We start from the raw sequence: 25,005 nt of genomic DNA on the forward strand, positions 1-25,005 counted from the left end.
TCTGTCTGTCTGTCCCCGGCTGCCATCCCCTCCCCCAGTCTGTCTGTCTGTCTGTCTGTCCCCGGCTGCCAGCCCCTCCCCCCGAGCCCGGCTGCCCCGCCGGGCTGCCCGCGGGCTGGGAGCTGTTTCCGCTGCCCGGAGTCACGTGCGGGCGGGGTTAAAGCTCGCGGCGGGGCTCGCGGGGATGGAGCTAACGGGGCCCTGAGCTGAGCCGGCTCGGCCATGTCCGCCGCAGCCCAAGACCCACCGCTCGCGCAGGAGGTAACGGGGCTCGGCGGGCGGTAGCCCGGGTGCAGGGACCCCCGGAGCTGGGCTCCGCGCATCCCCTCCGGCCGCTGCCTTGCAAGCCTGTCCCTGGGCCAGGGTGGGTGCCTGCCCGCTCCCTCCCCGGAGCCTGGATGGGCAGGTCTGCACCCCACATGCACGCTGGGCAGCAGGGAGGGGCTCTTTGGCTATAACCCCCCACCCCCTTCCCCTTTGCAGGACAAAGCTGGCAGCCTGCCCTTCGCCCTTGCAAAGTGCCTGCAGTAACCTCCGGGCGAGGGGCCACCTGCAGGGTGTGTCCGCTGGCCACGCTCCCTGCCTGCTCTTGGCAAGAGGGGGGAAGCCCTCTCTCTACCCTTCAGCCTCCCTCTCGGGTAGTCTAGGGGCACAGGGCTAGCCATGGCTGCCAGGCTTTCGTTTGTGGAGGGAGAGGAGCCTCAGCAGCTCCAGCTGCTTTTGTAGCTTTATTCCCTGTTAAGAAATTGGACAGGGACCTCTTGGTCAGTGGGTGGGGATGCTGGTGTATCTTAAAAATCAGTTGCCCATGGGATCGCGGGAAGGTGATGGAGAAGACAAAGGCCTTTTCTACATGGCAAATTGTTTGGTCTTCTAACTGCATTTACTGTCTATGTTATAAGTGACATCCGGTTGCAGCACTTGGCTCCTGAACTGGATAGAGCTGGGCTTTATTTCGTATGGAGTGTCTGCACTGCAGTCGTGATGTGTGACTGCAGCTTGTGTAGGCGTATACCTAAACCAGTTTTAATCTTGTTAGTTGGATACTGAGAGCAGTGAAGCCACCGTAGTATGGGTCTCAGCGTGCACTGTACAAGCCCTGGGGTCCTTGGTAATTACGCAGGCAGTTAGCTTGTGCTGAAACTTCAGATACTGCAGCTTTTCTGCTTCAGAACCTGAGCTAGCTAATGTTAGCTTGGGTCAGTCTCCATGAGCCGCTGTTACGCCCATGACTGCAGTGTAGACATACCCATAGGGTAGCGGGTATCTTAACCATGTTACAGAAATCTACAGAAATGGATCTGTAGCGTAGGCAGGTTGTTTGACACATCTACAGTCAACACAATTCAACACATCCATCAGCAGTCAACACAATTCAACACATCCATCAGCAGTGCTTTTTCTGACACAACTGTGTTAGCCTGTTTCTTCCCTCTCTACAGTGATGTTTGTATCAATGCGTGCTTGGAAATTCTGTGCAACTATTGCATATTGCCTCAGTTGCTGCACAAGAAGCTGTGGATGTCTGGGTGTTCTCCATGCAGCACAGTGTATTTTGGAATGGCCTCCTACATAGGGATGACCTGGGAGACAGAGGAATGGCTAAGCGGTCTGCACATATGTCGATTTGGGGTCCTGTCTACCCAGTGGAGTAGGCTGAGACCCAATTCATGGCCTGAGAGTTATGTTACAGCCCTGGTCATGAGCAGAGTTGAAATACAGTCCAGAGACATGGGTAGAAACCATTTGTTCAGTATACTTGTGTGTCTATGTGTGGACATGAGCTGTGTATTGTCAACTATGTTACAAACTCCCTCTGGGGAAAAAACCAAAAACACCAGTAGAGCAGGTGGGTTTAAAGAGCATAGAAACAAAGAGCAGATGTCTGGGAGCAAAGAGGCTTCCTTCAGCACTGCTGCAGTTCTTCATGAGATCCACTAGATGTCAACAGGTTCCTTAAGCAGTTTCTTGAGAAGAAAGACCCTCAATAATGGCATTTTAATAGTTAAGCCATTAAACAACAGTTCACACTGTGGGTACTGTAAAGTCCTGTTAGAGTAAAAGACTTGCAGACACAGCCAAAACTTCCTCTTGTGCCCTCTGGACTAGAGAACCTGTTGTTGCTTTTCCATGCCACATTAACAAGGCAGATGACTACGTGTCTCAGCTGCCAAAGTGCAAGCTGCCAACCTGCCTCTTCCTTGTTTAAAGGTGACCCAGAATGCCGCTGAGCATTGGCTAAACAAACTCAGTATGGAGCTACTCCATCTGTGTGTTAAATACTTGCACTGAAATCTTCTTTCTTTGAGAAGAGCATGATAAGCGAATCAGCCCCTCTGTTCTGAGTCATTCATGCAAAGACACAATTGACAGAAACTAAAGGGGGTACTGTATTGTAAATAGTATGTGTATGGTACAAATGCAGTGAGAGGGTAGGGTGATAAGTCACGTTTCCAGGAAACAGAATTCAAGTGTTTGGAATCTATCCTAGAATGGCAGGAATCCTAGGTAGCTCATCCCTTTTGAGAACTCCATCTCTGCTGTTGGCTACAAGAGAAGGAAAAAACAAACATATGCTAATCTCCTCAATGGAGAGAGAAGAATAAAGTGCTCTCTGCACACAGCACTTCCCCTAAAGTTATTAGACAGTTACTAACCATCAGGTGACCTCACCTAAACCTCTCCTTGCATTGTATATTTCTAGCAATTTTAAATTTATAGTAAATAATCATGCAACTGTTTTTGTTCCCCAATGAACCTTAGGTTTCTCACCCAGTTTGAACAGGGGTGAGGAGAAGGCTGTATGTTTGCTTGTGCTTTTATAAGTTAGAATATATTTCAGAATCTGCATGTCATGAAGTCTCTTTATAGCACCATTGTTCAGAGCACCACTTATATTAAACTTCATCTAAATGGAATGTCTCAAAGTAAAAAGATGCTTCCTTGGAAGGCCTCTTTGGAATTGCATCTTTAAATGTAAGAGTGTCAAATTCTGACTGAATTAAACTGTGTCACATTCTCCCCACCCCCATCATCAACAGGACCTTCTCCTGGCAGCAGCTTATGTTTATGATGCTCAGTATAATAGAAACATTCCGTTTGAAACCTCACCACAAGCAGTCAGGTAAGAGAACACTCTAACATCCAGTACAGCAATGTTCTGTGTGAAGAATTAAAATATTTAACTGGGAAAATATTTTCACTTAATTGGGGTGAGGGGGACGCTGGATACAAAGAAAATTTGGATTTAAATCAAGTTAATTTATTCACTAAAGCTCAGCTTCCACAAATGTTATGCACATGCTTAATCTAGCAGCAAAGAATGTAGGCCATGCTTATTTGATTGGGGGGATTCTATCCTCGAGATGTTGAGAACAATACGAATCAAGGACCAAAAGGACATGAAAAGAAGAAATTCTTGAATTGCTTGTACACCAATGCTAGCAGCCTGGGTAACAAACAAGATGAACTGGAATTTCTCATTTATGTGCATAAATTTGATCTGGTTGGGATTACTGAAACCTGGTGGGATGATTTGCATGATTGGAATGTTAAAATAATGGTTATAGTGTATTGAGGAAGGATCAAATGAGCAAACGGGAAGGGGAAGTGGCACTCTACATCAAGAATATTAGCTGTTTCTGAGTGACCGATAACTCAGAAGAAAATGATCTTTGTTCCTTAAGCATTAATGTCTGAACAGGTAAAGCACATGATGGAGTACTAGTTGGAGTCTGTTACAGACTAACAAATCACACTAGGTAACAGGGTGACCAACACCTGACACACCAGCCTATAATGTGTGTGGGAGAACCTGCATGATCATGGAGCACTTCAGTTTGAGTGACATGCTGGAGGTGCATTCTGCCTGCACTAAAACATCCTTGGAATTTCTAAACATAATAGATGGCAATTTCCTAACTCAAAAAGTGTTGCAGCCAACGTAGGATGAGGTCTAATGTAGAATTTCCCTAACAGATAAAGAGTAATTGATCACAGAACTAACAATTATTGGTAGCTTAGGTTCAAGTGATTATAACTGCTCACATTATTCCAGACCATACACACGTATACACACAAATCAACATAGGTTTATGGAAAATAGGTCCTGTCAAACTTTATATAAAAGTTTTTAGGAGATCAGTAGATAAAGGTAATAATGTTTGTAATAGACGTCTCTAAGGCGTTTAACATGGTACCACTTGATGGATTAAAAAAAACTAAAGTAATATAAAACTGATAGATCTCAAAATGTGATTGTAAATAGGGAATCTTCATAGAGCAGCTGTGCTTTGATTGGGGCCTGGCAGGGACCTGTTCTTACCCCTACCATATTTAAGGTTTTTATTAATGACCTGTAAAGAAGAACTAAGATAATCACTTTGAAAGGTTGCAGATGCAGGGCCGGTGCTACCATTTAGGCCAACTAGGCAGTTGCCTAGGGCACCAAGATTTGGGGGTGCCAAAAAGTGGTGCCCCCTCAATTTTTTTTAAAGCATTTCAGCGACTGCTGCACTGAGAGGGAGTCTGAGCTGCCACCAGCAGCCCAGGGGTTTCCCTGGGTCAGGGCGCCGCCAGGAGCCCCGGGGGTTCCACCATGCAGTCGCTGCTTCGCTTCTCCCACCTTCCAGGCTTGCGGCGCCAATCAGCTGATTGGCGCCGCAAGCCTGGGAGGAGAACTAGAGCGAGGGCGGCGTGCTCAGGGAGGACACGGAGCAGAGGTGAGCTGGGGTGGGGAGGTGCTGCACAGCTCCCCGGGGGGGAGGTGCTGCACAGCTCCCCGGGGGGGGGAGTTGCCGTGGGGGTGAGGGGTACCTCAGTGGGGAGGGGGAGCTGCTGCAGGGCTTGGGTGGGGGTGCAGAGTGGAAGTTTCGCCTAGGGTGCAAAACTTCCTTGCACCGGCCCTGTGCAGATGACTCCAAATTTAGGAAGTGGTAAATAATGAAGACAACAGGTCATTGATTCAGAACGAACTGGATTGCTTGGTAAACTGGTTGTAAGCAAGCACTATGCATTTTAATACAGCTAAATGTAAATGTCTATATCTAGGAATAAAGAATGGGGACCTCAATCCTGGAAGCAGTGACTCTGACAAAGATTTTGGTGTCATGGTGGATAATCAGGCGAACGTGAGCTCTGTGTGATGCTGTGGAGAAAAGAATTATTATGAACCTTTGCTGCATAAACAGGGGAATCTCAAGAGACGTTGTTGACTAGATAATAAAAGATGGATCAGTAACTGTTGGCAGGCATGCAGCCTTCCCTGCACCTTGTTCCTAAAGGGATCCAGTGTCACCAGCCCAGCAACAGTGCAGGGAGTCCTCTGCAGCCTGGCTGTCATGGGGGTTGGACAAGATGACCTCCTGAGGTCCCTTCCAACCCTGATATTCTAGGACTCTATGACCCACTCTCATGACAGCAGGGCTCTAGAGGGCTCCCTGCAGGTGCAAGGCATGGGGAAGCCTGGAGTCCTGGCCTGGCAGAGCAGACAACCCCAGCCAGGGCCATGAGGAGGAGGATGCTTAGCCCGAGGCTATGGGGGAGGCCACCCTGCTGCAGTAATGCTTCTGTCTTGGGATGGAGCTGGGAGCTCATTCTCTTTCTTATTAGGGTGACCATCTGTCCCATTTTTTTGGGACTTTTTCTTATATAGGTGCCTATTTACCCCCACCATCCTCACCCCTCGTCCTGTTTTTTCACAGTTGCTATCTGGTAACCGTACTTCATGTGGACCTGGCCTCGGGGAGGCGTCTCTACTCCACCAGGCCAGGACTGCAGCATCCCTTGCACTCAGGTGTTTTGGGCCCCTTTGCTGTGCTGGGAGCCCCCTGCAGCCTCCCATCAGCGCTGCGTGAACCCTTATTCCCGCCTTAACTTCCAGCAACTGCAAAATAAGTTAAAAGTTTGGCGGGGGGAAGACATCTTAATTGTCAATTAAAAAATAAATTCTAATTTTTTATTTTAATATATTTGCAATGCAGGAAGACAAACTCTTCCCAGAGAGAGTGTTCTTGCCCCTCTTTCTCACCTTAGTGATGTCAAGTCTTGATATATCTATTTTTTTTTTTCTCTTTTTGCTGGAGAAATCTTCAGAGAACTAGTGTGGGACAGCTACATCTTGCTACTACGAAATAATAGCTGCTTGTTTCCCATGCCCTCCAGCAAATGGGAGGGGATGTTGACGCATTCAGGAGTCTTTCCCCTTAGTTGTTTGTCAATAGTTCATCAAACAGCTTTTAACCAAAACAAAAATCTGCACTTTAAGTAACAAGCTCTTTTATTAAAGGTGAACATAATTGTTGAGAGTAAGAAATGCTTTAATCTTAAGAAAACAATTCAAAGTATTAAGAGAAAGTGACTAAAGCAAAAGGAAGAGAATACAGAAGACTAGAGGCTGTACACGCTGAGTTACAGTGGATATCCATGTTGATACAACAGTCTTTCCCCATCCTTTTCATTTTTAACCTCAATCAGTTTGTCCCGTTCGGCTCATCTTCCAAGAGTTTAGTGCTTGTATTAAAACACCAAGACATTCTAGTCCCTTAGTTCTCTTATTCTGGCCAACCATGTTTCTATCAGTGATATTTATGTGCTGGTGGTGGTGGTGGCTTTTGTTTTGGTTTGTTTTGTTTGTTTGTTTTTGGTTTTGTGCCTTTTTGTGGCCATAATCATGAAATATGTTTTGGAGGCTGCAGTCACAAATTCAGAACCAGTATCTGTCCTCCTGGGTGCCATTTTACGGGTTCTTCCTGCCGTTCTCTCTTCCCCAGCTAAAAGAAGGCAAGTGTAGCACTTTGAATCAATGGAAAATATTATAGAACCTTTTGTATCTTAAAACAACAGTGCCAGATGCACAGTGCACTATAATATTTGCTATTTTAACATATTCATGGTAAAAAAAAAAAAGAAAGTCAAATGGTGCTTTTGTAAGGATGAATAAAAGACACTTGTGAAAGCTAGGATGTCCCACTAATAAATCTAATCTAGCTCCAGGGGTAAAGTATGCTGCCGAAAATTACGGAACAGTGGGAGCATGTTCCATAATGAAGGTGGAAGGATGCTAGCTTTGTATTACATGCTCTTTCTGGGTTTTCCACCTCTTTCCCTGCCCGCAGTTTTCACAAAAGAAACCAATATCACATCTTGGGGGAGAAATTTTATGGAAAATTTGGAGAAAAGGTGTTTTAAAGCTAGAATTCACCAAAAAATCCTTAGTGATTGGGGGAGGGGGGTGATGACACACATTCCTAATGCTTTTTAGATCAGATGTCTTCAAAATGACTTTGTCTTCAGACTCCTAATTTTGTTATGTTTTGAGTTTGACCGTGCTGAGAAGTGACTCTAAAATGTTTGGTCAGGGTTGGTTGAGGCATTCCTTGGATATCTGATGTAAAGACTGAATCGGGGGTCTGGGTGTGTCTGTGCTCAACCAGCTAGCCCAACCCCTTGCCCATGCTACCCTGGGCTACGCTGCTATTTTTAGCATGCTAGCTGGCGCACAGGTAGTGCATATCTGTTTTCCTGAGCTGGGGAGCATACTGTCTGCTCCAGTGGTGACACATCTTAAGGGGAAGGGCTAGTTATAAAGAGGAGGCAACTTTACTAAGTTTTTGTGTTTTAACATTTTATTCTGAAACTGAATTGAAGAACACAGGTCCTGAGTCTTACCTGTCCTCTGAACAGTTAGGAAGTTTCCAGTATACACAAGAACTTGGCTAAATGAACTAGCTTGCTCAGGAAAGTGCTTTACAAAATCTCAGAAAATAGCTGTTTTATTTTTTTGTGTGTGTGTGTGACCTCCTGAGGCCTTGCAAGATGGAATGGATTCCCTAGGGAAGTGGTGGAATCTCCATCCTTAGAGGCTTTTAAAGACCCGGCTTGACAAAGCCCTGGCTGGGATGATTTAGTTGGGGTTGGCCCTGCTTTGAGCAGGGGGTTGGACTAAATACCTCCTGAGGTCTCTTCCTACCCTGATATTCTATGATTCCATGCAGGTTGTATGTGTTCCAGTAGTCTTTGGGTCAGTGGTGGGTCACATGTGGCCCATAGGCCGCAGGTTTCCTACCACTGCTTTGGGTGTTCGCGGGCCACCATTCGGTACTGTCAGAAATCCTAACCTACTTCTGTTGGATCGGAAGGGCTTGTATTCTTCTCCCCGCTGTAAATTTGCTGTATCAATACACAGTACTAGTGGGCTAACTTTTAATATCTGGTTTGCCTCCCCAGACTTTACTATCTCTATAACCATTGGACTATGCAAGCAGCCACCTACTTCTTTATCTTTGTAGACCTTTTCCTTGCTGTGTTTGAAGATCCTGCTGTGTACCCACTCCCTTTCCTGGTAAGCATTTGGGTAAAAGGGTACAACAGCTTTGTCCTGTTGATGGATGGAGAAAGTTCATGTCTTCTATAATACTCCAGTTTGTCGTATAAAGGAGTATTTCTCTGCTTGCATTCAGTAGAGGAGGCTACTGGATTTTTTTTTTTAATAGTAATATCAGTGATCCCTGGTACTGCTGAATTAATCTAATCTTCAGAACTCTGTGGGAGCATAGCAAATATAATCCTGTGCAAACAAGGAATGGCTTTCTCATCCATCTATGCAAGCTCTGTTAATGGTGATGAGTGCTGTGCATCCATCAGCAGTATCATGGAGTGCCCCTCTGTTCCACCACCAGGTTCAAAACATTGTTGGCTCACTTTCAGTATTCTCTGCTTTCTGCCATGCTTCCCCCCCTATGCATAGAACATCTTCCTGAGCTGGTTGCAAGGCCACTAATCTCACCTCATTCATCTCCCTCCTGGAGATGGACTTGTTCTGCAAACTCTTCAAGAAACTGACCAGTGAAGACACTTAACTATTTTATTCCTTATTTTAAATAAAAGTCTGTCTTCCCTCGCACTGTGTGCCTAGCCCTTTTTGAGTAACTAGTCTTCTATTAATTCTGGCCCAACGCCCTTTCTGCGGTCTTGTCACGTCCAAGGTTGGCTTGTGGCAGGGATTATGTTTCTAGCTGCATTGTGAGATGCTTGTCAACACTTAAATAATAATCTTAATGGTGCGCTATCTGCTTGGGGTTCTTGTGTATTACATCAGGGAGGGCAGTGTGGCCTAAGGGATAGAGAAATTAGACTGGGACTTCAGAGACCTGGAATCTGTCCCAGCTTGGCCATTGTTGGGCAACTTGGAGAAAGTCACTTCCCCTCTCTGTAAACTGGGGATAACGAAACTGGCCTCCTTTCGTAAGGTGCTTTGAGATCTGTGGATGAAAAGGTCTCTAGAAGAGCTAGGGATTCTATTTCCAGAATAGAATTCCATACTGCACTGGCATCATATACCTTGACAGACATCCATCCCAAATCCTGCATACATGAAAATCTACGAACGCCCTAAGATGCCACCCTCATTAAATTCCTAGTGTTACGCAAGAAGCACCAAAAAATAGTGGCCAACATTGAATAGGTGACTTTTTTATTTTTTTTTTAATTTTTCAGTGAAAGACAGTTAAAAAAATAGCTCAATCAAAAGCAAATTCCCAGTGAAAACCAAGCTGATATCTCCTCCTTTCTGTGTTTCTTGTGACTCCCTCTTCCCTCTGGCTCACTGTCTGAACTTGTCTGGTGGCAGGTAGAGAATAATGCAGCTAAAAAGACAATATTGGGGCAGTCTAGCAAGACAGGTGTGTGGTTTTTGGTTTTTTGTTGTGGTGTGTGTGTGGCTTAAACTTTTTGTCCTCCCTTTGCAGGCCACCTCACTGGTGGAAGTATTGTGCCTTTTGGTGTTCTTCAGCCGACTGGTACACTTTGCCAAAGTCACCCCTCGCAATGTGTTTTGGAAGGATACAAAGAACATCTGCATCATGATAGCAATACTGGTGAGTTACAGCCGTGGTCACTGTAACGTGAAGGAATTAGGTGTGCAAAGCTAGATCTTCCGTAGACTTTTTCCTACTTCCACTTCCACTGTGACAAGGATTGTGTGAAATGATGGGGCTGGTTGATAGCCAGGTATACAAACAGCCTATTCTTCCCATTGGTACAGCTCCAATGTGTCCTCCTCTTCTCTTAATAGATCAATTTCAGAGCATGACTTACAACAGAGGCATAGTTTCTGGAATTCTGTTGAAAGAAAATGTGGCAAGAGCAATTTTTTTTATTATATGTGCATTGTCAGTTTTGATGTCATAACATGGTCTAATCTACTGAAACTTCCATCTCCTGTAGGAGATAACACTACCCCATAAAACTGTGGTCTCTTAATTATCTAAGAGCAGGTCCCTGTGTTACAATGAGTGGTAGACCAAACCCTTTCCTGTGAATTGTTGCTGCTCTTTCTTCCACAGGTGACCTTAATTGACTTGATAATATATGGGGCACTCAAAATCTCGAACATAAACAGCATTAGATGGTCAAGATTCCTGAGGCCCATTTTCTTAATAAACTTTGCAGAAAGTCGCCAGGTAAGCAACACTTGGTCATCACATGAATGGGTTTGGGTGGTGGTGGTTTCTGAAGTTGCCTGCTGATATCTTGGAGTAAGAGCATTTGACAGAGTGACTGTAAGAGAGTCTTCTACAGAAGCCAGCAGTTATGGCTCACTTTTTCTTACCGTGTCTGCCAAGGCCCTCTTCAAAGATACCCTTTTGGTTGGTCAGCGTGAGCATTATCGGGTGTGTGCAAACACACTCCTCTTTCCCTTTGGTGTGAATCCAAAATGCTTCTAGAGCTTCATTGTCCCCAATGGCCAAGCTCTTGGTGCCTGGCTGTGGCAGAGCAGAGGGAGTGTGACAGGGAACTCTTTTGTGTTCTGGGCTGTGACAGAGGGAAAATAGGGTGCATATCGGCAGGGTTTCTCTCCTGTGCTGAGTGAAGATCTCTCCTTGACAGTCAAGCGAGAAGAAAGTGACTCCTGCAGGCAGTGGTTCCATGGCTTTGGAATGGTAGAAATAATGAGGAATTGCAAGTAGCTTCAAAAATGAGCCTCCATCTCCTCCTCTTCATGAGCAGCGAAAGATTTTTCCCTACTGCTGAGAGAGAGAGAGAGAGAGAGAGACAGGTCACCGCATAGGCAGAAGGAACACTATCTAATCACTGCTGGCTCTGAGAACAGGATTGAAAAGCTTCTGGCTGGAACCTGAATCCTTGCATAGTCCCAAGTTCTTTGGGGTCAGTTCACCTTGTTTGGATTCTTGATTTAAGTTCATGTCCTAATTATTCTTCCTTAACCCTGCTTCTGTTGCCTGCTCTGCTCACTTGTCAAAAATTCCTTGTTTCTAGAACCCTTCTAGGCGAACAAGATCACAGCTGTGCTAATTACACTGTCATCTCAACCACATAGGCTGCCCAGACTTCGCTTGTTCACACCTGTGTCATGAACAGACTGGATCATTGCCTTGACAATCAAGGCACCCCCTTTGAAGTGAGGAGACAGCAGATTCTTAAAATGAGAGTATGAGACCGGCAGCCTGGAGTTACAGGTTCTAATCCCAGTTCTGCCTCTGAGTTACCGTGTGATCTCAAATTGTCTGGCTGTGTAAATATAGACAATACCTACTTGGTAGGGATTTGGAGAGTTGTCTAAGATTTGTTGGCACAGCTCTTCCTCCTCAGGCAGTGCAGGTGGATTGCTACTGTAGAGCAGTACTGAAGCCAGGCTGTCTGTGAAGGCTTGTTAGTGTGGCAGTGACTAACATGGAAGAAGGGGCTTCAGGGACTTGATGGGCAGTGGTGACTGCCACATGTGAACAGTAGGACCAGGGGAGCTAGCATCTTAAAACTTGGCCTGTTCTGTTCAGGTTCTTGAACTGTGCCCATCACCATGGTATCTGAGCACTCTCTAACCAGCAAAATGGCAGATGGGATTATTTCTTCCAACGTGCACTTTGCACATAGCATTGCACTTCCAACTGTACATACAAAATGATGGGGGTCTAAATTAGCTGTTATCGCTAAGAAAGATCTTGGAGTCAAAAAAGCTAACAAAGCTGGGAGCCAGTAGGAAAGGGATGGATAATAAGAGAAGAATATCATAATGCCACTATACAAATTCATGGTACACCCATATTTTGAATACTTCCTGCAGTTCTGGTTGCCCCATATATTAAAAAAAATAATAATAAAAGACCTTAGAATTAGAAAAGGTGCAGAGAAAGGCAACAAAAATGATTAGGGGTATGGAACAGCATCCACATGAGGAGAGGTTAAATAGACTAGGACTGATCAGCTTAGAAAAGAGGTGACTGAGGGAGGGATGTCCTAGAGGTCTGTAACATCATGAATGGTGTGGAGAAAGTGAGTAGGGAAGTGATGATATTTACCCCTTTACATAACACATGAACCAGGGGTCACCCAATAAAATCTATTTAGCAGGCTTAAAGGAAACATAAGGAAGTACTTCTTCAGTCAACTCGTGGAACTCGCTGCCAGGGGATATTGTGAAGGCCAAAAGTAAAACTGGGTTAAAAAAAAACTAGGCCCATCAATGACTATTAACGCAGATGATCAGGGACACAACCTCATGCTCTGGGTGTCCCTAAACCTCTGACTGCTAGAAGCTGAGTGCACAACAGGAGATGGATCACTTGATTGCCCTGTTCTGTCTATTCCCTCTGAAGCTTTTGTCTCTGACCACTGTCAGAAGTCAGGCTAGGCCACACGTACCACTGGTCTGACCCAGCAAGGCCAGTCTTATAACTTAACATCTGTCTTGTGTGGTCCCATCTCCATTCCTCTCTCCCCCAAGGGAAATCTCCATGTTTTTGTGTAATCTTTCATCCTGCGTACTTTGATTTAGATACAGCTCAGTTCAGCTGTGGCTCATGAAGTGACCTACACATGGTTAATGTTAAACAACTCTTCCCCTGCCTGCCGGGGAGCTGTTGGGTGAGAGGCTGACTTGCTTTATAAGCTTGGCATATTTAGTGTCTTAGAGGAGGCTTTATCTACACTAACACTATTGTCAGTCAGGGAAGTGGTGGTGGTGGGGAAATGTAAGTTTCATTGACAAAAGCACCGGTGTGGACAGTGTTATGTTGGCGGGAGATGTTCTCCCGCCAACATAGCTACAGCCACTCATTGGGAGTGGCTTAATTATGCTGGTGGGAGAGCTCTCTCCCGCCGGCATAGAGTGGCTACACGGGAGACCTTAGAGCAGCACAGCCTGAGAATACTCAGGCAGATATTGTTGCACCAGCTTACGCTTGGTTCATCTTTGGACGCTGGAAGGCTTTCTTTGTAAACATAAGTGCTAGAGACTTAGCTTTGACATTCTGGGGGCCAAGATGGCATCCTCCAAGAACCAGGCAGCCAATCTGGCTTGACCAGGCCCAGTTTGGGCCCTAGAGGAACAGGTTGTGTAAAGACACAGAGTGGAGTTTACTGTTGGGCATCGTTAACTGGTGGCTAGATCAGTTTCTGTCAACAGAAAGACGCCTGTCTCCTGCTCTGCCTGATCATGGGGGGAGCTACAAACTCCGGTGTGAAAACCATGGGGAAAGCTGATGCAGTTGGTTTTCTAAATGCTCCCTGTTGTGTCTTGGCAGATCCGGAGAGTGTTCCGCAGTATACGAAACACACTGCCAGAGATCACGTACGTCTTCCTGCTCTTCATGTTCAGCGTCCTCATGTTCTCTCTCATGGCTCTGAAGCTGTTCGGTGACAGGTGAGAGAACTTTCCGTTCTGGAGTTCCCTGTGTGGTGGGTTTCAAGCTTTGGATCCGAGGGAATCTGCTGGCTCCAAATCCTGCAGATGAAGTATGGCTGGGGTTCCAGAACTGCTGAGCAACCATGACTGGCTTTATCATCTGTGGGTATTGGGTACTTTCAAAAAATAAAGACCGTAGAGAGTCTGACTGCAGTGTCAACCACCCTGCAATAGCTGTGTCAGTGACTTGGTATCTGTATGTGTAATTTCATGGTGCCTCTTCCTTTTCAGGAATCTCCGGACAGTGGAAGGATCTCCATATTTTACAAACTACCTAGAAATCGTATTTGATCTGTACGTGCTGGTGACGACAGCCAACAGCCCTGATGTCATGTACGTAACCAGCCTGGCATCTGCAGAGCAATCTAGGTGCACCAACCTATCTTTGAGCAGCCAGGAAGCGCAGCATAGTGCATAGAACTGGAGCAGCAGTCTGGGGTCCAATCCGGAGCTCGCTGCAGTAGAAGGAAAGACATGCAGAGTCTGTCACCATATTTAACGTAAAAGGATTTCTCTGTTTTCTGGGTCTTCAAATCACAGATGATATCATCTAGGAAATGAGGAAGTCTCAAAAGGACAGTACTTCTAAAAGCCTCCGGGCACTGTGTGATTTGACTGGCTTGGATGGACTCTGCATGTGGGGAGGTGGGAGCATTTAGCCTTGTCCTGATGGTGAGTGGCCTGACTTGCCCCTCGCCCTGTAACCTGTACCACAGTGGGGACTGTCCCCACCTCCAGGCAGCACCCAAACCCTGATGAGGGTTTTGTGGCTTTTTAGCATTTTAATACAGAATTGTATTTACCAGTGAGAGTGTCTCTCTCTCTTCCATCCCCCACACCAGGAGCTGTGTTCATTGTACAATAGCCTTGGGACCAAGAGAGCTGGAGAGGACTGCAGCATGCAGCGTCCTCTGCTGTCCACCCAAGGGACAAATTCTACATTTCCCCTTATCCACGTTATTAGCAGTTGCAAATGAGCACCCACGGGAAGAATTTTGACTCAAAGAACATGCTGCTTGTGATTCTTATGGCGTGATTGACTTGTTGCATTTCAGACTGACCTGTTCCAATGCTGCTTTCAGTCATGCCTATAAGGTGCAATGTATCCTGAGACAGCATGTCGGAAGCTGTCCCAGAGGTTTTGTTGCTATATATAAATCCCGGCTTTCACTATAAAATGACTAAAGCCACTCTCTCCCCGTCTAGGATGCCGGCATTTGACTTCAGTTGGTGGTATTCCCTGTTCTTCATAACCTATGTAGTAATCAACACCTACCTCTTCATGTCTGTCTTCCTGGCTGTTGTGTACAACAATTACAGGAAACATTTAAAGGTAAAGTGTGCGAGGAAGAGCATTCCCTAAACTGGGCATAGCAATAACATCACTCCACGCAGAGATGGGTAGAGTCTTCTGCTTTGACAACATCTGTTTCCTCTTCTGGTCCTCAGAGTCTCAGGTGTTTGTGAATCCAGTGCAGACTGGTTTGTGGAGTGAGTCCAACTCCCAGCAGTAGGCCACCAAATCAGTTGGACAGGGATTTGATTTTATTTTGGTGCTAGAAGACATCAAGTGGGGTTTTGGTTATCCAGTAACCCTTCTTACAGCACAATTGTAAGGTGCTGGCATTATGGCAAATCTCCTGTTACAGCCTGGTAGTGGGGTTGTACTGCAATGTTTTTCATTGATGGGGGCGGAGAGAGGGGAGAGACCCACAGAGCATCTGCAAGGAAAGGGTCCTCAAGGCAACATCCCACAGCCAGCCACTCATCCTTTCCAGGGGTCAGTATGATTAATCAGTTGCTGATTCTGAACCATCCTTTAGAGCCATTTAATGAGGTTTCCATATGTCACTTAATGGTTCTACTAGCACCCAGAGACCCCATGGCATTAGGCTCAGTATAAACATGGGCCCTGTCCTGAAGAGCTTACAGTCAAAGAAGACCAGGTGGGGAGAAGAGGAAAGCTCTCTAGGCAGGGCCTGTCCCCCTGTTCTATGTTTGTCTCCCAGCACCTTGTACCACAGGGTCCTGGTCCATGCCTGGGGCTCCTGGCTGCTACTGCAATAAAAATAAGAAATACAGAATGACTTAATGCTGCTAGTGCCACAATCACCACTTGTTTTGAATTCTCACAATAAATGCTCGGGGGGAGTGTGCTCGTCAATACATTAGGTGCAGTCCTCTTTGCACACTGTTCCTGCTAAACATTAGAAAAACCTCCCTTCCAGAATGTCTCTACTTGGAAGACAGCTGCCACACAGCAGCAACTTTACATAGTGTGTGTTTGCTCTGTAACATACCCTTAAGGCACTAGCAGGAGGACAAAGCAGAGGATGCAATATTCAATCAGAGTGGTGTAGATCTTCCCTCTTCTAGTTGCACCCACCAAATGTTGGGGTAAATGAGGACACTATAAGCGTATCTAGTGCTTGCAGTTAAAGGGCTAATGCTAAAAGTTCCACTGACCTTTCATAAACAGACTAACCGTCCTCTCTTGTACACAAGGTCTCCTGCCAAATGCACTAACAGGAGGCCAGAAAAGCATCCCTGCATGCTGTCTGTTGGGCAGACTGCCTAGTGGAGGTAGGGCATGAAGTTGGCTGCCTCTTCTGCCCAAATTCCTGGAGCTTGCTGTTGGCAGGATCATCTCCCATCTGTGTACCACAGAAATCAGATAGGTAGCTGCCACTTTCCGAGGCCTCACTTGTTAACGTTGATGTGATGTCTAAATCGATTCCCTCCTCTTCTCTTCTACTCTAACTTGAGGGCCTTCCAGTCCATAATAAAGCCCTTGTGACTCACCCCTCCATGCTGTTCGTTACATACCAACACTCTTCCCACTCCCCCAATTGCACGCCATCCTCCAAGGCCTAGTATAAGCCATCAAGGTTTTTAACCTGCTAAGAGGTGTCCCATGGGCACAAATTGTTGCTATGGATCCTACCTCAATATGTCTGGGAAGCTTTTGATAGACTGAGCAGGAAATAGGGGCTAGTGACCACTCTACAGCAGAGGACAGGACAGGACTTTCCTAGTAGCCTGCTGCAACTGCTCCACAGCTGGCCAGATGAGTCACTCTGGACTATTGGTCATTCTCTGCTTCTCTGGCTGAATGGAGCATTGTCAGCTGGGAACTTTTGCTCTCTGTTCATTTCCTGTAGAGTCCTTCTTGGCAGTCTAGTATAGAAATGCAAGAACAAATCTGGCATTCATGAATATCCCAAAACTACATTAAGTTTAAAAATAACTGGGAGATGGGAGGGAAACAAACCCACCCTCTGGGTATCTGAAATCCATTGTCTCCTCCAGAATGAGATCCGCAAACTTGCTTACATGAAGCGTCACAAGATGATAGAAGCCTTCAACATCCTAAAGGTCAAGGAGGGCACAGAGTATGTTGTTCAAGAAGCCCAGTGGAAGGAACTCGTCAAACTAGTGGCCCCAGATATCAGCACTTCCCATCGAGAGCTCCTGTTGAGAGTATCAGATGAGGAACAAAAAGGTTATGTAGGTGAGTAGCAGTAAACCAGCGCTTGTTGGGGAGGCATTACTGAGGTGGGGGAGGACGTTTTGGCTTAAGCAGCGAGATCTGTATTTTCAATGTACCATATGTAACCAACCTGAAGTGAATGCTGAAAATCTACCCATCCAGTCACTTGGCTTTGTGTAACTGGTGACACTCTCAACCAGGCATATTCTGCTACCTCACTTACCTTAGCTTGTAGCATTCAGTTTCTTTTCACACATTCTTTCTACTTAATTGTAACACTTAGGCCACTTTGTTTCCATGCACAGAGTGTCTTGGAGCCTTCATGATCTCAAATTTAAAACTCCTACGTGATAAATGTGTAGGAGACTCTCCAAAGATGTTTGGCATAAAAAAAATTCTTTCCATACAGATGAGAGAATCTGATTTTTGCCATGGCTTTATCAGGGATATAAATTCTCCTGCCGCCAGGCATGAGCCAGCCTCTCAATGAAGGGGGTTAAGAAAATAACCTGTGACAGGCGGGGGGGGGGGGGGGGGAGTTTTCCTGCTGTGGGGTTTCTCGTGCCTTCCTCTTGAGCATCTTGTTCTACCCACTACTAGAGACAGGATTCTGGAAACGATGGAGCTCTCATTTAATGCAGTCTGGAAATTCTTTTGCACTTTAAATGTGCTTTCAGATTTTCAGCCTCTGTCTAGGAACAAATCTACAAGGGGGGCTACTAAAAAGACAGCATTTATTTGTCAGCAAATTCCTCAATTATCACCTGTTAAATAGAAAAATGTTGTTTGCAACCACTTACGTTAATAGTGATTACTTAACTGTGGATGTGTGATCTGACCACTACATGTTTGCCTAAAGATTTGGCTTTTTTGAGGAGGTTTAAAATTTTGGCACGCAAGGAGTGAAATCAGTCCTATAGATGTGATTTCTCTTCTCTTCTCTTCTCAACACCCCCCCCAGCAAGTCTCTTTACAACTTCATGCCACAGCTCCCTGCACAGGTGAAAAGGGCCCCTAGCTAGCATGGCTGAAGGAAGCTCCTTTTATGCCTGGGACGTCGAGTCCTGTGTGTTCTCTGTGTACTGCTTTTTCACATAGGGCCTGTATTTCTGCAAATATGAAATGCTGCTATTTATTATGCATGTAGGCTAATTGGCATCTTTCCTGTCCACAACAGACAAAAAATCTTTTGTGCGTCTGGCAGACCTTCTGAACATCCAGGTGATTGCAATGAGGATACAAACCCACCCCCTGGAGCACTGGATTCCCCATGTTTATAACTCAGCAGTGAGCCTATTCATACGCAGCATGGTTCAACACAAGTAAGTCTGTCTCTGCCCTCACAATGAGCATCTCATAATGATGCTGCAAACCAGCATTTACCTCTGGACAAGTGTTCACCTGGATGGAAGGCTGGAAAATGCCAGCCCTACAAGGGGAATGCTACAGGTGGGATTTTTTTCAGAAGTGCGCAGTCTTAGCATAACTCTGCTCCCACTTGAGTCAACAGGAGTTTGATCCTTAACTTGAGTAGGAGTTAGACCAATGCTGAGTGCTACTGAAAATCCCCACTTTCATGTTCCAGTCCCTCTAACTCAGTCATGCTGTAAGCACTGAATGATATCACAAGTATTCTACAGCAGATCTGCTGTATGTTCTGTCTTGAAAATAAAGCCTTGCTCAAAAGAAATCTGAATTTAGGTATGAAAACCTATAATAACCCAGCAGTCTCTCTGTAGTAAAGTGGTATTGTGCTCCATTTCACCAAACCCTATTAAATTGGAATCAAGAGCTAATTTAGGGCTCAATCTGATGTTTAATTTTCTCCAATTCCTTTCTACTCTTCTGGGCATCTCACATCTATTTATGAGCGCTGTTTGGTTTGATGCAGACTGAACTTTCAACATCCCTGAAAGCTAGATCTTGTCAACAACTGAATATACACACTTGCAGTAACTGGCTTCTCAAATATAAGGTTAAGTTACATCATCTCTCCTAAATTCTCCATCAGGGAAAAGGCTGTTTAAACTGAAACCCTGGCTGATATATGGCAAAGCTGGTTTTGTAACTGGGAAATGGGGATGTGGATGGGAGGGTTGAGAGGCTTTCTTGGAACATCCAGAACTGTGTGTCGCCTTGTTACCTCTCTGCCTCAGCATCAAAGAAATCTGCTGGTGCTAAACTCTGACAGCTCCCTGCCACTCCCAGTTTAACTGGCGCCACAGATTCCTCAGGACTCTGCCAGGCTTAACTTTTGCCATGCAGGTTAGGCCTTGGCGTGTATCAGTTCTGAAACTGGAGAAGTGTCTCCCTGCAACATCCAGCCCCGTCGCTGGACACTCACAAATTAGCAAGTTTACTCTCTCCTTAGAGACCATGTACACACCAGCTTGCTTGATTTAACCAGGAATTCACACTTTGCTTAATATAACAGCACTGATTTGTGCTTATGATAAAACAAGAAGTTTATTAACTGAGAACTGAAAGGAAGACTAAGCAAAACTAAAAGCAGAAATGGTTACAAATAAGACAGATGTATAACACTCTTCAAGTCACTAAAACTTAACCGGCTACAATCCTTGACTAAGATAAGAAAGCTATCTAAGGCACCCGTTCAGCAGCACCCACCTGCATGGTAGGGGATCCACCTTTCATGGATACAAAGAATGCTGGCCCCCTAAGTGGTGGATAACAAACATCTTTTTGCTTCTCCTGATATTCACCAGAGTCAGGATGAATCACTGGGGTGAAGATGGGAGTGTGTTTCCGTGCTGATTTCAGAACCTCCTATTAATTTGTTCTTCCTGTTTTTATCTCTGATTCAAATGAACTACCCATTGAACATGGTCATGCCTGAGACAGTTCCCATTAGAGATGGAGGTAACTGTCCTTCCTCTTGTCTGGAAGAAAACCTGGTTTTCTGTTTGTTTGATCAAACTTTAAAGCATAGTATCAGCAAGCATCTGTAATTCCTTATCTAGTGTTGATGTATTTTGCAATGATATTAATGACTAGTGTGCCACTGGCTTTCATTTGAAATCTTAAACAACATTCAGAACTACACAACAGTGCAAACTGGCAGGGAGAGCTGCACTGAAGGGCTCTTAAGGTCACAGGGGAGTCTTCTGAGGGATATTTTATATATCTTAAACCTTCATAGGGAGAAGCAAACTTTTTTTATTTTTATTTTTTTCCTCCCTCTCACTTCTTGCAGGGGCTTTGTTTGGACTTATGATGTAATCATTCTAATAAACGCCGTATTCATTGCTTTGGATGAGGAAAACCCATTGATTTCCTATGCAGAGTGGGTTTTCCTTTCTTTATATATCCTCGAGATCCTCCTGAAAGTGTATACGTATGAACCCAGGGCATTCTTTGCGAAGACCCAGTTCTGGAACTGGTAAGTAGGGCACTGAGTTGTGGTGGTTTGAGAGTAGAGGGGATATAGGAAGAATGTCTCGCAACTTTCTTCTCTTTGCAGCCAAAGACACTATACATTCAGCCTCTTACTAGAATTAGATTCTTCTTGTAAAAACAACCAGCACTAGATTAGTAAAGTTCATGCTTGCATAACCAGCATATAACTAAAGCTATTGCAAACATGAGATGGCAAGAGAAATGCTCTAAACCAGGGGTGGCTCCAGGCCCCAGCATGCCACGCACGTGCTTGGGGGGGGGGCGCTCTGCTGGTCGCCGGGAGGGCGGCAGGCAGGGTGCCTTCGGCGGCATGCCTGCGGAGGGTCTGCTGGTCCCGCGGCTCTGGTGGACCTCCCGCAGGCATGCCTGCGGAGGGTCCGCTGGTCCCGCACTGGAGCCGCGGGACCAGCGGACCCTCTGGAGGCACGCCTGCAGGAGGTCCACCAGAGCCGTGGGACTGGCGAGCGACAGAGCGCCCCCCCCCACGGCATGACGCCGTGCTTGGGGCGGCGAAATGTCTAGAGCCGCCCCTGCTCTAAACTCAAATTGGAGTACAAGATTAGAAAACTGGACTGGTTTCTTGGTACCAGAGTGGGGGCGAGGGGGGTGGCTTGTCTTTAAAAAGGAATGTACATTTTCAACAATTGGGTTTGTGCTACTTTTTTAATACTACTGCAGGAAGGTCTGGAAGTGGGGTGATAGCTCTTGTGTGTATCCTCTTTGCCCTAAAAATATTGGGACTGTCAAGCCCTGGCTGTCACTGACTTGCTGGCAGACCCATTGGGGCTTGTAGGTATAAGAGCTTTATCATACTTTAAATCAGAAGTGGGGTAGGACTTAAATACCTGATAACAGAAACAGCCATTGGTTCCAACAGTCAATACAAGAATCCCCTCACCCCTCTCATTAGCTGGGTTCTTCTCCCCCTGTGATACTGGAACCTACTAGTTTTCCAGTTGTCCAGAGACTTGTAGCACAGACTGGGCCTGAAATGCTAATGTAAAGACATTCTAGGTCTCTTACCCACTGTAAAGAAGCAATAACCAAAGAAGTGTAAGCCATTTCCCTCCCCTCCCAGCTCTTGCAGGTCATCTCTGCAAACTGTATGTCCAATGTAGAAACTTTGCTTAGTCCAGGATGGCTGTTTCAGTGCATGAAGTAACACAAAGAGCCTTGACTGGGGCTGGGTCTGCTGTGCTAGGCATTCTGTACAAACTCTGAATAAAATGCAGTCCCTGCCCCAAAGAGGTCACAGTCCAGCCATTTAGGGCTCAAACCTGCAAACGCTCCAGCCCATGTATAGTTCCTCTGGCTTGGCAGGAATCCTTGTGTGCTTAACTTTAAGCACACGTTTGAGTGTTTGCAGATTAAGGCCTTGTATCGTGTCCATCACTATTAATATCTAAATGCCTGCACTGCACTTCCTTGTGTGTAACAGAATTCTTTCCATCAACGCTAGGTTTGACACCTCCATCATTATCGCTGCTCTAATAGCTACGATTCTCAACACTTCACTTAAATCAGGTAGGACCAGCATTACACTTTAAACCTTCTGTGGCATTAGCAGGCTGTTAATGTCTCAGGCACTTGTAGCTTATGTGGTGGGCTTTTTGTTTTTGTTTAAGATTTATCTCCTAATATTACTCTCGACTCATGGTTTCCATTGAAACTTATGAAGAATTCTGCATGTTTTGGGGAAGGGGGAAGTATTAAAAAGACTTAAATAACAGTCGGGGGGAGAATGAACCCATAATCTGTACCCTTTGAGTAGGTAACATTGTTTAGATTACAACATAGTTTGTGTTTGTTCCAGCTATGTATGTAATAGCACTGAAAGGTATTCATTTAAATTAAATACTACCTCTATGCTGGGGGGGGGGGGGCAGAAACAAACCCCTTTGTTTTATTTTGGGTTTTGAAATACATACCATCCATTCCAGTCAGAATCTGAAGTGTCATGTACTGGAATTGTGTACACCTCTTTGAGGATGATAGAAATAGAACCTCTTGGGATGCACACCCTGCTCAGGGCTCTGTCTCATTCTGCTGTTGTACTGTGACTGGTTGGGGGGGACACTTTCTGTGCTTTGCCTAGTGGTTTAATTAGTCTTTCTCTTAAGCAAACAAGGAAGTATTGGAGATCATGTATGCTAAAAGCTGCTGGTGCTGCTTTCTTCCTCAGCAAGTCAATACAACAGCCAGCAAGTGCTGGATATTGTCTTCATACTGAGAGTCCTCCGGCTCATCAGGATTGTGGATAGCATTCAAAGGTAAAGAATGTAACGGGGCTGTAGCCTTATACCACTGCATTGAGCTGATCCAGAGGCTGGCAGGGGACCGGGTCTCCCAGCCAGCTAACATCTGCTCAGCTGAGTAGATCGAGCCCTTGGTGACACACACAAGCAATACTGGTGTTGCTGGCTATATCCATGCTGCCCTATGGCTTTACAAGGGCTGCACAGCTTTGCAAAGGGGTTTTGATACCAGTGTAGTTATTTCCATATGGGAATGAGACTAAGTTGTACTAGAATAAGGCACCTTTATCCTGGCATAAACTGCATCCTTGCTAAAGGATTCACCACTACGTTGGTGTTACATCATCCCCAACACAACAAAGTTTGTACCAATGGAACTCAAGTGTAGACCGGGCTTAAGGGCCGCTAGCAGCTCTCTTCTCAAACAGGAATAAGCCCCATCACTCACTCAGACACCTAAGCGAGAGCCCACTAGAGCAGACCAGGCACTGGCCTTGTGAAATGGGGAAGCCACAAAAGGCTGCCCAGCAGCAGGCAGGCAGGCAGATGGTGTTAAACAGGATCAAGCCTACACCCCAGCCCCATTCTGCATTAATGTGGGACAGTGGCAGAGAAATGACACCAACAATCAGCAGAGGCAAATGAGCCAGTGATCTCTGAGATCTGCCACCACTTTTCTCTCTCTCACCCCTGCAAAACAAAATGGTGCCTCTTTGAACAATGGAGTCCCCCAACTATCAGGAATTCCTGGAATATCTCTTTAAATAAACGTCTGGGCCTGGGGGGTCTCATGAATTGTCTTTTTTTCTAGATTCCGGGTCATCATGAATACGCTCATAAACATTGTGCCGACAATGCTGACTTTTGGTGGGTTGGCTCTGGTAAGCACCCTGGACACTAACTCTGAAGTGCAGCAGTTGCTGCTGTAGCATGACCTTGTCTTCCTTAGAATTCCGATTTTTTTTTATCTTGAAAAGGCAAACTATAAAGCTTCAGAGCGGTCACTTTCAGGCCAGAATCAAGGCTGTATGTGTGGACCTGAATATTTCCAGGATTATTTATGCATAAAGCTATTTAGCGGGATCTGGTTCTCCCTAGCTGCTAGTTCAGGATATATAATATTATAATCTGCTTGCTGCTGCTGTGCATTTCTCCCCTCCTCTCCCTCTCCCAGAAAAAATAAAATAAAATTAAATGATAAATTGGAAAAACCCACCTCCATCAACTTAGATTCCAGTTCAAAATTCTTCTCCCTCCGTGCTTAGTTTATTTGTAAACCTTGTATGGAATCACTACTTCTTGGACTAAGTCTCTGTTAATCTTCTAGTACCAGCCATCCTCAAAAAGGGTCTCGGAGAGAAGCCACAGTTGGCTCAAGTGGCCCAGTATTTAGGTACAGAATCTGGGAAGTGCATTGTGGAATGTGCATTGGGGAATTTGATAATGGAATCCCTGGATGCTTCTGTACTCTGCTGGGTAAAGCTGTCATGTGACACTGCCACCTATGGGAATGGGTCTCTCTCCATAGGTGGTATACTACATGTTTGCTATCATTGGCATGGAACTGTTCCAGGGGAAAATCCAGTTCTTTCCCAGGAATTCCACTGCCCATCATGCCCTGGAATGCGGAAACCCTGCCTTAAAAGATTCTCTGTTTGCTCGAGCCAAATACTGCAAGAACAACTTCAATGACATCACATCTTCATTCGTTGTTCTGATGGAGCTAACTGTCGTCAATCAGTGGCATGATATCCTTTCCGTATCTATAACACAGGGTCCAATCCAGAGCCCACAGAAGTCAATGGAAAAATACCCCACGCCATTGACTTCAATGGGGTCAAAATGGAGAAAGAAATGAGCTCTTAACTCTCTTCAGTAAAGTTTTTTTTTAACTAGGAAGTGTCATCAAGGGAAGCTCAAATGTGTCGTGTCTTGTCGTCATCCTGACTGTCCCAAGCAGAGTGTTCTCAGCAGGGAGACATTCCCTATCTGTCCTGGTCCTTAACTTTATACTTCTTGCCAATGGGTTTGCCCTGGTCACTCATCAGGCTGCCAAGTTGTACTTCATTGCCTTCCACATTGTGGTGGTGATCATGATCATAAAGTAAGTTCAGTGACATTTCCATCTGTTGGGGGGCAGG

At 45.5% G+C, this 25,005-nt stretch overlaps 1 protein-coding gene across 3 annotated transcripts in view; it reads left to right on the plus strand.

Annotated features, from left to right (window-relative positions):
* The first annotated feature begins 179 nt into the window (after positions 1–179).
* The window catches only part of LOC116831077 (two pore channel protein 2-like), a 29,094-nt gene continuing 4,268 nt past the window's right edge, over positions 180–25,005 (plus strand). For all 3 annotated transcript variants that reach the window (XR_004375125.2, XM_032790834.2, XM_032790835.2), the window contains exons 1-16: positions 180–261; positions 3,042–3,124; positions 8,227–8,341; positions 9,747–9,875; positions 10,344–10,460; positions 13,542–13,660; positions 13,934–14,035; positions 14,909–15,035; positions 17,012–17,213; positions 18,370–18,514; positions 20,407–20,592; positions 22,069–22,133; positions 22,792–22,879; positions 23,676–23,745; positions 24,393–24,612; positions 24,878–24,968. Coding sequence is in view for 2 of the 3 variants with exons in the window: in XM_032790834.2 (XP_032646725.1) it covers positions 223–261; positions 3,042–3,124; positions 8,227–8,341; positions 9,747–9,875; positions 10,344–10,460; positions 13,542–13,660; positions 13,934–14,035; positions 14,909–15,035; positions 17,012–17,213; positions 18,370–18,514; positions 20,407–20,592; positions 22,069–22,133; positions 22,792–22,879; positions 23,676–23,745; positions 24,393–24,612; positions 24,878–24,968 (1,898 nt within the window). In the remaining variant the exon portion in view is untranslated. The remainder of the gene's footprint in view (positions 262–3,041; positions 3,125–8,226; positions 8,342–9,746; positions 9,876–10,343; positions 10,461–13,541; positions 13,661–13,933; positions 14,036–14,908; positions 15,036–17,011; positions 17,214–18,369; positions 18,515–20,406; positions 20,593–22,068; positions 22,134–22,791; positions 22,880–23,675; positions 23,746–24,392; positions 24,613–24,877; positions 24,969–25,005) is intronic.

The sequence above is a fragment of the Chelonoidis abingdonii genome, chromosome 3, assembly GCF_003597395.2.
Source record: "Chelonoidis abingdonii isolate Lonesome George chromosome 3, CheloAbing_2.0, whole genome shotgun sequence".
Classification (NCBI taxonomy): Eukaryota; Metazoa; Chordata; order Testudines; family Testudinidae; genus Chelonoidis; species Chelonoidis abingdonii.